Source organism: Stigmatopora argus, chromosome 5 (assembly GCF_051989625.1).
Source record: "Stigmatopora argus isolate UIUO_Sarg chromosome 5, RoL_Sarg_1.0, whole genome shotgun sequence".
Lineage (NCBI taxonomy): Eukaryota > Metazoa > Chordata > Actinopteri > Syngnathiformes > Syngnathidae > Stigmatopora > Stigmatopora argus.
Genome location: NC_135391.1, coordinates 19,212,078 through 19,226,681, shown reverse-complemented (window position 1 = coordinate 19,226,681; position 14,604 = coordinate 19,212,078). Strand labels below are relative to the sequence as shown.

General features: G+C 43.7%; 1 protein-coding gene across 1 annotated transcript in view; it reads left to right on the top strand.

The window, feature by feature from the left end:
* The window catches only part of LOC144074802 (uncharacterized), a 36,086-nt gene extending 21,739 nt beyond the window's left edge, over positions 1-14,347 (top strand). Inside the window, exons 10-12 of the mRNA XM_077601403.1 lie at positions 9,029-9,098; positions 10,326-10,497; positions 13,897-14,347. Coding sequence (XP_077457529.1) covers positions 9,029-9,098; positions 10,326-10,497; positions 13,897-14,265 — 611 coding nt within the window. The 3' untranslated portion in view covers positions 14,266-14,347. The remainder of the gene's footprint in view (positions 1-9,028; positions 9,099-10,325; positions 10,498-13,896) is intronic.
* The last annotated feature ends 257 nt before the right edge of the window (positions 14,348-14,604 follow it).

Below are 14,604 nucleotides of genomic sequence, written 5' to 3'. Positions count from 1 at the left end.
GGTTTAAGGCAGGGATGTCCAAAATTGTATTCACAAAGGGCCGCAGTGGGTGCGGGTTTTCATTCCAACCCATCAAGAGGACACCTTTTTACCAATCTGGTGTCTTACAAGTACAATCAGTGGATTGCAGTCAGGTGCTTCTTGTTTTCTGCAGAAATCTCATTGGTCAAAGTGCCTGTGCCGGATTGGTTGGAACAAAAACCTGCACCCACAGCAGCCCTCGGGTACCGGTTTGGCCACCCCTGGTTTAGGATAATTTTCTGTTGGGTTTTGGTCACTTCCTGGACATTTTGGGGCATTGCCAAACTCACTTCCTGTATATTTTTGATCATTTACTGTTAAAAGGTATTTCCAAGTCACTTCCTGTACATTTTGGGACATGTCCTGACTTCCTGTTGTGGAGACTCAATTTATGTTTTCTTTGGGCCACTTGCTGAAGATTTGGGGTCATTTCTGGGTCATTTCCTTGATACTTGTTTTACCTGCTGTTAGTTTTGGGGAAATAGTTCTTTTTTTGAGGTAAGAAAATAATCATTAATGGAGATTTTTTTGCAGGTCGCACTCAAAAATCACTATAAGTGAATAGAAATGTTGAATGTGCCAATAGAAATGAATGTTTTTGATGTTATTTGAAGTCTTTGTCAAATTTTGGTGAGATCATACTTGTTTACCTCAAAACTGGCTCTTTGTGCATCTCAATTTAGTAAAAAACCTTTTGGATGCGGAAATGAAGCAAATCAGACAAAAACTGTAGGACAAGGAGTCACTTACACAAAACGTTAACAATAAACAAAATGCATATAAAGGGTTAACATGCAAACAGTACTGCCAGGAACAACTGAGCGAAAACCAGAAAAACCTGAAAAATCTCTCGTCTTTGGAGCCTCATGATTTCCAGCACATGCATTGGTTGCAGGTTCCAGACAACATGTACGTTTTCCAGTCGATGGTACTTCTAACGTTATGTGGATACTCGTTCTTTCTGTGCATATATGGCATGAAAGTGGACCGCAAGACGTATTGTGAAAGTTGCCTGCTCGCCGCCAAGGAGTTCCAAAAAGCAATGCTTGCGCCTTCCACTCGCAGACAGCGGTTCGCCATCGACGACCTGATTATTGATAGCGATGTGTGCAACAGACTGCAAGGAGGCAAAAGTTTTCCTAAAGAAGAGTTGAAGGAATCCTGCAAGGAACTCATCGACGCCCACTACGACGACTTCTACGCTGCGTTGATGCCTCGCAAATTGGAACGAGTGGACATCCTTCTTTGCTACGAGAAGTCCCAGGCCTGTGTGGGGGTGAAAAAACCGAACAAGACGGTTAGCCAGCCCAAGCCCAAGGACCGGCGCAAGAAGAACAAAAAGAGGGAGGAGGAGCAACACGAGAATGAGCATGTTAAAAAAGATGAGTTGTGAAATAAAGCTGTCAAATGCTTGCCTCCCAGGACATTAAAACTTTTTCTTCATCCTCATTCAATGGAGAACTTCACAAAGCAAAACAAAACAAAGTGCTTTACAAAGCAAACATACAGTAATACCTTGAGATACGAGCTTATTGCGTTCCAGGACCAAGCTCGTATCTTGATTTAATCGTCTCTCAAATCAATTTTTCCCATAGAAATGAACTACCATATTTACTTGCATATAAGCCGCCCGCGCATATAGCCATCTGTCCTTAAAATTGTTGAATTTTACAATTTCTCACGTAAAAGCCACCCACTGATTCACAATTTTCACTTCCATATTCCTGGTTTTAATAAGGAGTACAAATGTGTTACTTTGAAGGGAAAATCTTAAGAAAAATCACCACACGTGGTATTTCTGAGATACTGTGTGAATCAAAAGCACATGATTGGGGTCAATATCATGAGAAAGTTAAAATGCCTGTCTTTGTAAATGCAAACTATCAAATTATTCAACTTGAAAAAAGAAACAAGTCTATCTTGATGAGAACCTGATGCTTTCTAATTACAGAAATTACAATTTTCTTACCAGAGGTTTAAGATGTTGTGGCAGCCATATTGCTTCTAATGTTAAAGTATCTCAATTCATTCGATGGTTCATATTACTGCAATAGTTGTCACTTTGGAACAAGAAATAAAATGAAAAAAAATCAAATTGGAATTTTGTTTTATTTCAAAATCAAGGCTACTCGCGTCTGGCCAGTCAGAGCACGTTCAACTAGGTAAGACGGCAGTGCCCTAGGTAAGATGGCGGCCCTAGGTAAGATGGCGACGCCCTGAGCGAGCATTGACAGGCACGTGAGTTTTTTTCATGTTTTTTCTTTAATTTCATTCAAAGACGTCAAAATAAATTTTGGTTATCTTTTCTCTATTTTGAAATAAATGACCGTATCGGCCGCATTGTCTTGCGTCATAACGTTATGTGTTATGGCGTTGTTACCTTGCAGTTACTTGCATGTCGTCTTTTTGTGAGCATATAAGCCGTACCCTAGACTCAGTCATCATTTTGTTGTCCGACAAATGTGGCTTATATGCGAGTAAATACGGTAAATACAAATTAATCCGTTCCCACCCTCTGAAAAAAACAACCAAAACAGGATACAGTGGTACCTCGACATGGGAGTGCCTCGACATACGAGCAATTTGAGATACGAGTAAAATTTTGGGTAAATATTTATCTTCAGATACGAGACAAATTTTGATATACGAGCAGACAGCGGACGTGAGAGGCTGCTCATAAGAACATCATGGGCACGGTCCCTCCCCGCAACTCCCTCGTGTAATGTCTCTCTGGTCGCAACTCCCTCGTGTAATGTCTCTGCGAGCACTGGGCGGAGCGTTGCATTTTTGTTTTTTCCCCGTTAGTCATTGCGAATGGAGAGGCGATCGTTAATACTAGAGTTATATATACTACTCGTTGGCAAGTTGTCATGCGTTATTCTATTGTGAGGACATTTGTGTGCATCATTTTCGGAATATTTTGAAGGGAATACAAAAGCAAACAGCCCCTCTTGCATCTGAAAGTCAGGGTGGAGGAGGGGCAAATAGAGCCAACCCGGGAGAAGAAAGGTATCAACATTTAAAACAAAATTAGAATTAAGGTTAGTGTGAGGTTAGATTAAATTTATTTTTGAGTGTCTGCATCGTAATCCAAGTTCATTTAAATGTGTTTATGTTATGTTACGAGCATGTTGCCGTGCAAAAAGTCCCCCCCTCTCTGTCCCTCTTTCTCTACCCTCCGCAAAATCTGTCTAATTTTAGTTCTATTAAACAAATTTTAGTACTATTAAACCACTGGTTATTTGTTACTTTGTTAATAGATGATTAGACCAAATAAAACATTTTTTTCCAATCCAATATCCTGTTCTTGGTGTTTTTTCACAGGGTTGGGACGAATTAATTTGTTTTTAGTTCATTTCTATGGGAAACGTTCGTTTGAGTTACGGGAAAATCGACATACGAGCTCAGTCCCGGAACGCATTAAGCTCGTATCTCGAGGTACCACTGCATTACAAAGGCAAAACATCTTTTTTATTTGTTCTAATTCACCACCTACTCACAAAGTAAGCAATACCTATCTAGTGGTTATGATGTTCAATACTAAAATTTGACAAAAACTCCCCCAATCGCCTTATCGTGGTGGTGGAGTTTGTGTGTCCCAGTGATCCTTGGAGCTATGCTGTCTGGGGCCTTGTGCCCCGAGTAGGGTCACATATGGCAAATTGGTCTAAGGTGAGGGATAAGACAAAGAATGGCTCAGAAGACCTCTTATGATGAGAAAAACTATTAAACTGCGTATTCCCTTTCCCAGAGACAGATCACCATGGCCCCACTCTGGAGCCAGGCCTGGAGGAAGGGCGCAATGGCAAGCACCTGGTGGCTGGGCCTACACCCATGGGGCCCGGCCGGGCAGAGCAATGACGTGGGTTCCCTTTCACATGGACTCACCACCTGTGAGAGGGGCCAATGAGGTCGGGTGCGTCGACAGTTGGGCAGCAGCCAAAGATGGGATCCTTGTTGGTCTAATCCCCAGCTGCAGAAACTGGCGCTTCGGATGTGGAATGTCACCGCTCTGGTTGGAAAAGAGCCTGAGCTAGTGGGACCTGACTGTTGTTTGTCCGTATGCCCCAGAGTACCAACCCTTTTTGGAGTCCTTGGAAGGGATGCTTCGGGGACTCCCTCATTCTGCTAGGGGGCTCTAATGCTCACGTGGGAAATGACAGTGAGACCTGGAGAAGAGTGATTGGGAAGAACGGCCCACCCGATCGGAACCCAAGCGGTGTTCTATTGTTGGATTCCTGCGCTCGTCGTGAATTGACAATAATGTTTAACCATGTTCAAGCATAAGGGTGTCCATATGTGCACTTGGCACCAGGACACCCTAGTCCGCAGTTCGATGATCGACTTTGTGGTCGTGTCATAGGAACTGTGACCGCATGTCTTGGACAATCAGGTAAAGAGAGGCGTGGAGCTGTCAACCGATAACCACCTGGTGGTCAGTTGGCTCTGATGGTAGCGGCAGATGCCAGGGCGGCCCGGGAGACCCAAATGTTTAGTGAGGGTCTGCTGGGAATGCCTGGTGGAGTCCTCTGTCAGAAGGAGTTTCAATTCCCACCTCCAACAGAGCTTCTCTCAAGTCCGGGAAGAGGTGGGGGACATTGAGTCCGAGTGGACCATGTTCCGCGCTTCTAGGGGAGCAGACCGGAGCTGTGGCCGCAAGGTGGTCGGTGCCTGCTGGTGGACACTGGCGGTAAGGGATGCCATCGGCTGAAAAAGGAGTCATATCGGGCCATTTTTGGCCCATTGGACTCCGGAGGCAGCCTACAGGTACCGGGTGGCCAAGCGGCACACGGCTGTGGTCGTCTCCGAGGCAAAAACCTGGGCACGGGAGGAGTTTGGTGAGGCCAAGGAGAACTATTTCCGGGTGCCTTCAAGGAAATTTTGGTCCACCATCCGATATCTCAGGAAGGAGAAGCAGTGCACCATCGACCAAGTGTATAGTGGAGATGGGGCGCAGCTGACCTAGACTCGGGATGTTGTGAATTGGTGGGCCGAATACTTTGAAGACCTCCTCAACTCCACCTACATGCCTTCCCATCAGCAAGAAGAGCCAGACTCTGGGATGGACTCTCTTATCTCTGGGGTTGAGGTCACCGATGCTTAAAAAGCTCCTCGGTGGCCAGGCCCTGGGGGTGGATGAGATCCGCCCAGAGTTATCCAAAGGCTCTGGATGATGTGGGGGTGTCTTGGATGACACGCCTCTGCACCATCGCATGGACATCGGGCCCAGTGCCTCTGGATTGGCAGACCGGATGGTGGTCCCACTTTTTAAAAAGGGGAACCTGAGGGTGTGTTCCAATTATAGGGGAATCACACTTCTAAGGCTCCCCGGGATTCGATTAACCTTTATTCATCCCGTATTCGGGAAATTCAGTTTGTAGCAGTAGCAAGCACAGACACAGGAAAAGACAATGTAGACCTAGATGAAGCTGGAACACCACACAGGAAGCCCACACAATGTTAGGACCTTCTGCAGACTGAGGCTTAGGTTGAAAATATGCAGAATCACTCTTCCAAGCTGATCCGCACAGTCCCTCAGTAGTCTGGAGCTGATCGTCAGGAATGGTAGCCTTCCTGGCCTGAATAGTTCCAAAAAATGCCCAGGACTAGCATAAAGAATCTAAGCTAATTGAACAATGACTGCCTCTCACACGGTGGAGTCGAGCCGTAAAAAAGTAGAAGGTATAAAATACAAAGTAAAGTATAAAGGGAAGTATTACGAAATATTCAAATTTAATTTTTAAAAAAAGATGGAAAGGCTGTAAAAACAAAAACCTGTAAGAGGATGTATGTTGAAAGATGTTTTCCTATTTTAATTAAATATTACTAATAATGATTCAAAAGGTTTTAATCATTATTCCAACATGGAACTACTGCCACCGGCTGCCACTTGGTTGCAGTGGCAAGAACAGATACAGACGCAGAAAAAGACATTGTAGAGCTACATAAAACTAGAACCACACACAGGAAGTCTTCCACAAGGTGGGTAACTTCTGCAGACTGTGACCGATGTTGAAAATATGCAGAATCACTCTTCCAAGCTCATCCGCACAGTCCCTCAGTAGTCTGGTGCTTAATAATCAACACTCCCGATTGCCCCTTTTCTGGCCTGGTAAGCGGCGACAGCTCTTCCATCTTATTGGGGAGGGATCTCATTTTCACCATAATAATAGATGGAATGATTAGTCTGAAGCGTCGCTTCTTCTCCCGGCACTTGTGTCCAGCTCCGGATTTCCAGCGGCATCGAGGTGTTGCTCTTTCTCCTGCCTATTGTTCACAGCTGATCCCATGTGTATGACAGCGGAGGCATGGCTGAATGGTTCCAAAAAAGAACTAGCAGAAAGAAACCAAGCTAATAGAACAAAGAAAGTTGTAAAAACATTAAAGTAAAAAGTATAAAGTACAAAGTAAAGTACAAAGGAAGGTGGGAATGCAGAAAGTGATTAACACTGCCCAGAGGATTGTCGGCTGCTCTCTGCCCTCACTTGAAGACATTGCCAGCCCTCGTTACCTCAGCAGAGCCAAGAACATCATAGGGGACCCTTACCACCCTGGTCACAATCTGTTCCAGCTGCTGCCCTCTGGCAGACGCTATAGGTCCCACAAAGCACGGACAAATAGGCTTAAGGACAGTTTTTTCCCCCTCATCCATCAGAAATCTAAACTCGCGCTAACATAACACACATTCCCCTCTGCGGTATATGAACAGATGTTTGGTTGGTGATCTGCCTCCTACTAGCTGACTGAGGAAAGGTAAGTGGAAGACAGTGAGAGGTAAGCGAGAGGTAAGCGACCTGTATCCTCAACAGCGGAATGACAAATTACAAGTCCGTAACTTACACTTATTAGGTCTTTTGCCGATTAAACTTAGCTTATGGAGAAGCACCATCAATTTCGTCACACGCAGTTTCTGCGTGTGATGACAAGTAGGCTTTTGTGTTGTGATAATGACGACAGGGCCTATGTCCGATTATTATTATTATTATTATTAATAAAAAAAGGGAGTTCACCCAACCAGTCGTTCGACCGTGTCCCCCGCAGAGTCTTGCGGTCTACTCCAGGAGTTTGGGGCCGACCTCGGACATTGGTGGGGAGACTAAGACTCCCAGCTGGCCCGAGAACGCCTTAGGGTCTTCCCGGAAGAGTTGGATGAAGTGGCTGGGGAGAGGGATGTCTGGGCTTTTGCTGAAGCTGCTGCCCCCACGACCTGACTTCAGATAAAGCGGAAAAAGATGAAATTAGATGAGAAGAGATGAGATTATTAAGTACAAAAAGACGGTAGCGTTTACAGCGGAGTGCGCAGTGGGGATGCTTGTATCTCAAGGCAAACATTTGCTCTGAATTTTCCTTGTATCTCAGATTTCTCGTATGTTGGGACATTCATATGTCAAGTTATTACTGTATTTTCTTGGAGGGGTGCTGGGGACAAAAAAATCCCTAATAAAATCATGTATAATTTAATATTAGTAAAATGCTTATTGTCCGGCAGTGTTTTGTCTAATTCACGCAATCCACATACGTTTTCACAAAATCATGGTGCGCAAGTTATAAGCCAGTATTTAGTGCTGCCAAAATTTGACAAAATCTTTCCTGTTCATTTCCAAAGGCACATGCAACACCCACAAAAAGTTCTTGTATGACAAAAAATATCTTAAAATGGACCCAGAATCAACAGAAAGTGAGGCCCAAATCATCAAGAGGGAACCTAGGAATGAATGAAAATCCACAGGAAGTGACTCAACAATAAAATAGAAACTCCTCAAAATCAATCAATTTCTGTAGTCCTCAATAAAAGATCAAGGACTGAAGATATAGATATATCAAATATTATCTAATTTCTTTCCAAAAATGTGATGTACTTCCCCATTTTGTTCATTTAAAACAGAAATGTTTTTCTTTAGTTTTTTTAATTAAATCATGGAACCTAATGAATTAAAATACTTAGGGCTTTTCCTTTTTCCAATTGAAAACAAAACAAAAAAATTGATGTTTTTTTTTTTTAATTCAATAATTCTATTTCATGACCAGACGTTTGGTCGACGGACGTTTGGTCGACGGACAGCTCGTCGAACGGACGTTTCGTCGAACGGACGTTTCGTCGACGGATTCGCTCGCTCTGAAAATTATAATCATGAGAGAGAGAGTTTGTAATTGCATTGAAAATGTAAGTGCATTAATATCTAAATATCTAATATCAAAATTATCAATAAGTTGCGTATAATCATGAGAGAGAGAGAGAGTTTACTGTTGAAAGCGATCAACCAGGTAATCTCTCGCTCTCAAAATTATAATCATGAGAGAGGGAGTGAGTTTGTAATTGCATTGACAATGTAAGAGCATTAATATCTAAATGTCTAATATCAAAATTATCAATAAATTGCGTATTATTGGCATGTATACATGTTATTCGTCGCCGGATTCGTTCGCTCGCCCCGCCCCCGGATTCGCTCGTATTGGCGTGTGTGTACATGTTTTTCAAACTACGGCCCGCGGGCCATATACGGCCCGTTAGGCTTTTTAATCAGGCCTCACTCTCTCTCTCTCATGATTATAATTTTGAGAGCGAGAGATTACCTGGTTGATCGCTTTCAACAGTAAACTCTCTGTCTCTCTCTCTCCCTCTCTCTCCCTCTCTCCCTCTCTCTCCCTCCTTCTCCCTCCCTCCACCTCTCTCTCCCTCTCTCCCCCTCTCTCTCCCTCTCTCCCTTCACTTTTTCATCTTTAAAAATGATTTTAAATAAATTAGGATTAAAAATTAAAAAATCAAAAGAAGAGAATAGCAAGTTTTCCTTTTTTTAATAATAAAGGAAGAAGTTTTAATAAAAAAATATTTTAAAAATGGAATATATCGTTTTCCTTTTTCCAATGAAAGCAAAACATTATTTTTTCTTTCCAGCTTCCCTTTAAAGAAAGGCTGGTATTTAGAAGTATATACTTGTCATATTAGGAGTTCTTTTAACTGTTGAATTCCCTAAAATCTGCACCATTTTTCAATTGTTTTCAACAGCACAGCGGAAACTGGGAGTTCCCATGCATCATACGGAGAGCCAAGCTACAGGGCGACCCTACGAAAACCGGTGTGTAGTGCAAAATTACCTTCCTCACTACAAATGATTTGCAGAATTCCAATTTTGCCACTCAATTAGAAAAACTCTTGGCAAAAAAAAGCAGTGATAGATGAAACAGAGTCCATTTAAAAATTAACTGTTTTTACATTGAGTAAAACATAACTTTGGCAGATTACCATTTACAACCATCAAATAATATAGCATTGACTGCCAGTGACGGCACTAGATGTCCAATTGTTGGACGAGTGACGGACGGGAACGACCTGGAGTACAGGGGAGTCATCATAGCCTTTGTTGACTGGTGTAGGCAAAACCACCTCTATATCAACACCAGTAAGACAAAGGAAATGGTCATCGATTTTCGGAGGAATCCTCAACAGACCACTCAGGTGAACATCCAGGGTACAGACATTGAAATCGTGGAGAATTTTAAGTACCTGGGTGTTCACCTCAACAACAAACTAGATTGGTCCACAAACATAGATGCCCTGTACAAAAGGGGCCAGAGCCGCCTCTACCTACTGAGGAGTCTACGGTCCTTTGGAGTGTGCAGGACACTGCTGAGGACTTTCTACGACACTGTGGTGGCATCTACAGTGTTTTATGCAGTGCTCTGTTGGGGATGCGGGAGCACGGAGAGGGACAGGAACAGGCTGAATAAGCTGGTCAGGAGGGCCAGCTCTGTTCTGGACTGTCCTCTGGACTCTGTGGAGGAAGTGGGAGAGCGGAGAATGCTGACCAGGATGATGTCCATCATGGACAGCACCTCCCACCCCCTGCATGAGTCTGTGGAGTCCCTCCGAAGCTCCTTTAGCAATAGACTGCGGCACCCTCATTGCAGGAAGGAGCGCTTCCGCAGATCCTTCCTCCCATCAGCTGTCAGGCTCTTTAACAAAAAAATGGTTAAGACCTACCGTATGCATGCATGTACATTTATGTGTATGTATGTATATATGTGCTAAGCAACACACTTATTTATTTATATATTTATTCATGTATTTATTTATTAACTTACTTATTACCTATCTATTTATGTCTAAAATGCCTTTCCTATTCCTGCATCCTCACCCTCTTGCTACTGTGACAACGAAATTTCCCGAATACGGGATGAATAAAGTTATCCAATTATCCAATTATCTATTAGACTGAATGATACTTTTGTTCATTTGCCAATTCAAAATGAATTTGACGTCTCGCGTTGCATCCACAACCATTCTGTCTATCTGAAATGCACAGGGCCTTTGAAGATGACGAGTGCACAGACGTAGCGGAACACAACGCTCGTCTTTCGGACACTCAAGCCAGACCTCCGGGCTTGAGTCTTGTCACGGTACAGATGGAACCCACGAGTGAGGAAACCCATCCGGTCACGGTGGAGACTTATCCCGAGCCTCTTGTAGATACTAAGGTACAATGTGACATAGAGGGAGTGCTGGCAGCAAATGAACAAACCCTGCTTCAAATGGATTAGACATCTGCTTGTGACAAATCAATTTCAATCGACATCAGATAGAGGAAAAAAATGGCCTACCAAATCGCAAAATGGCTTCAAAGCAGCCATGCGTTGACGTTCCAATCAGTCAATGCATTTAAATTGAAATCAAGTGAAGTCAAAACTATCTAATTTTTCCAAGATTTTTATATCAGTGTCATGGCATTACTGCGTTATTGACGGTGCTAGACGTCCAAAATAAAATGTTCGAAAATCAGGAGAAGGTGACCAGAAATCAAACAGAATGCGCAAAAAAAGAACAAAAAGTGACGCTGAAATGCCCTAAAATCAGTAGAAAGTGACCAAAAATCAATGGAAAAGGCCACGGGAATTCCCTTAAATCATCAGAAAGCTGTTCATTTTGAATACTATGGCCCAATATGAACAGGAAAATGCCATAAAATACCCTCAAATCAGTTGACATAACATCAACAGGAGGAGACCTATAAAATCCTGAAAAATCACCAAGGAAGGGATTCAAATGCACAGAATGGCCAAAGCAAACCGGAAGTGACCATGAAATGGCCTAAACTCAGCTGGAAGTGACAAAAAAATCAACAGAAAATGACATGGGAAGGCCTCTAAATCTGGGGTCCCTAAACCGGTCCTCACCGCTGTGGTCCTTTAACCAATTATGTTATTTGCTAAAACAAGCAGCACCTGACTGCAATCAAATGATTACACACAAGTTGTTGTCTTGCTTGGTTGGAATGAAATTCTGCACCCACTATGCGCCTTTGTGGAACAGTTTGGCATCCACTTCCCTAAATCAACAGGAATACAATCAGGGTGAACAGAATGGCCAAAAATGAACAGGAAATGGTCCAACATGAATAGGATGTGAGTAGGAGTACCCCAAAATCGACATAGAAATCGACACACGAGCTCAGTCCCGGAACGAATTAAGATCGTATCTCGAAGTACCACTGTATTAAAAACAATATTACCGTATTATGCTGTTTAATATACGTATATTAAACGGCAGAGGTATATTAATTGGCTCACAAACGGGAAGGTACCATCCACTACGCACGTGACGGGGTGCATCAACGTTTTGCAGACTATACCTGTATTAGGTTTAAGTAGGTCATGTAACAGGATTAACCTTAATCTCTTTCATTAGTAAACGAAATAAAGGCTGCACTTTAAGTACAAGAGATTTTGGTACCTTAGCCAAGTTTACTAATTTAACAGTACAATCTACCGTATTTTGCTGTTTAATATACCCCCCCTTTTAACATACCCGGGTAAATACGGTATAAGTGATTTTGTGCAGTCACTCATTCAATATGGAAAGCACAAGCAGCACGGACGCTTTCAGAGACGACATTGCGTCTACTTCCAGCACAGTGAGTAGGAAAAAGCGGATGGAACTGACTTTCGAACGAAAGCTCGCCATTCTACACGAACTGCGAACCACTTTCAGAAACAACAAGCGAAAGTGTGCTGAGCACCACGGCATTCAGCCAGCGCAGATCCGAAATTGGATAAAGCAAGAGCAAAAGCTGATTGAATCGTCCTCTCATCACAAACGAAGGCGCCTAACCGGAGCTGGGAAGAAGCCGAGGTACGAGGAAGTCGAAGAGAAGCTGTTCGAAAGAGTGAGAAAAGAAAGGAAGGCCAAGAAAGTTGTTAACTACAGGTGCCTCAAGCAGCTCGCCTCTGATATAGCGACCGAGTTGAACATAGAGGAATTCTAGATGACGGACAAAATTGCCTACGGTTTCACAAGGCGGCACAACCGCACATTCCGCACCATCACTCACGTTGCGCAGCAAGACAACAGACCAATCGGGATACGCATCATGTCTGTCGAAAACCACTTTGAGGCCCTCAGGGCGGTCACAAGGGGTAACCCGGCTGAGAGGATCTACAACATGGATGAGACCCCATGTTACCTGGACATGACATCCAGCAAGACGCTCCACTTCAAGGGAGAGAAAGGAGTTGGATACAGGTCATGCAAAGACACGATTCACGGCTGTCATTACGGTTTCGATGTCGGGCGAGGTGCAGAAGACCATGGTGATTTTGAAGGGGTTGAAAAAGATACCGAAGATTACCATTCCAAAGAACATCGTCCTGGCCATTTCGATAGGTGGTTCGATGAATGAGGCGCTGATGCAGACCTGGATTGAAAAAGTCCTTGGGGTCCGAAATCTGTTCCTGCAGAATAAGCCGAGAGTAATTGTGATGGACAGGTATGGCTCACACCTGAAAGAAAGCGTCAAGAAGTCACTCGCCAACCGAAAGCTGGCGATGAGGTATATTCCAGCTGGCATGACCAACCTTCAGCAGCCTCTAGACGTCGCCATCAACTCCGCGTTCAAGGCGCGAATGCGAGAACAGTGGGAGGACTGGTTCGAGAACGGAAAGAATGAATTCACACAGAAGGGAAAGAGGAGGCGACCAGGCTGGGATCAGGTAGTACACTGTGTCCCGCAGCACGGAAATGCTGGATGCAACCAAATTCTGCAGAGCGTTTGAATGTTGTAGCATCAAGGAGAAAGGGGAAGCTCACTGCAACGCTGAACTGAACTCTGGCTTGCAAGCTTTGCTGGAGAAGAAAAAGAAAACCAAAGATCGGAGATTCGGAGTCTTTTTCCGACTAGTAACTACTTACTGCTGAATAAATTCTGACTTGGAATTTTAATGAACTTAAGTATCTATAATTATGCCCCCATGAACACCATACGAATCTTGCCAAAAAAGCTGAGTTGCCGTTTAATATACCCGGGTATATTAAATGGCAGGGGTATATTAAATGGTGCACAAACGGGAGGCTCAAAAAAGCAAACATCGTTTAATATACCCGAGTATATTAAACAGCATAATACGGTAATGGGGGTGGCCTGGTGATGCGAGTGGTTAGCACGTCTGCCTCACAGCCCTGGGGTCCTGGGTTCAAATCTAGGTCGGCCCACCTGTGTGGTGTTTGCATGTTCTCCTGCATGGGTTTTCTCCGGGTACTCCGGTTTCCTCCGACATTCCGAAAACATGTGTGGTAGCCTGACTGGACACTCTAAATTGCCCCTAGGTATGGGTGAGAGTGTGCATGGTTGTCCTTGTTTCTGCTTGTACCCTGCGATCGGCTGGCCATCGATTTAGGGTGTCCCCCGCCTCTGGCCCGTAGACAGCTGAGATTGGCTCCAGCACCCCCCGCGACCCAAATGAGGATAAAGCAGTGAGATGAGAATTTTAATGGGATAAATATGACATGGTTTATCACCTATATTGATAAAATGTTTTTTTATATTTGATCCGAAACTTAAAACTGTCTTGCTCGACTTTTACACTGCCATTGATGGATTCTAGATAGACAACGGCGAGGTGCAAAAGGAGGAAGAGAAAAGCAGCACTCCTGCCACCCCTTCCAGCTTCCAGTTGTCAGAAGAGGAGCGCCCTAGGACGCCTGCAGACAACCGAAGTCTGTGTCGGGACAGCTTTCCCTCGCTGTCCTCCTCACCTCCGTCCCCCGACACCGGCCTGCAGTCTTCACTCACCTTGCGAGGAGCCGAGGCTCTGGCGGCCCCCATCCGCCACAGTCTCAGCGTGTCTCACGGAGGAACCCCTGTGTCTATTTCGCACCATGTCTCGGTCGGGCGCGCCAGCGTGGCAGTGAACATTCACTTTTACCCAGCGGTAGACGCTTCCACTTTGGATAACAAGCAGGAAAATGTTTAAGCCAGGCATATCAAACTGTCAACCATATGAGAGCCCACCACCCATTTAAATATATATATATATATATATATATATATATATATATATAGATATAGATATGTATATATATATATATATATATATATATATATATATAACCAGCTGTCTAAACTATTTTTGATATATTATTTCAATGTTTTTTTCTTACTGTGACAAAATGTCTTAAGATTATGTAGTTGATGATTATGCATCAAAAGGCCAGAAAATGCATAGTTTCAATCATGTTTTGAGTTTTAGAGTCAAACCTATCTTCCAGAACACAATTCAATGCTAATTGTAAAAAGATCAAAGGACATCTAA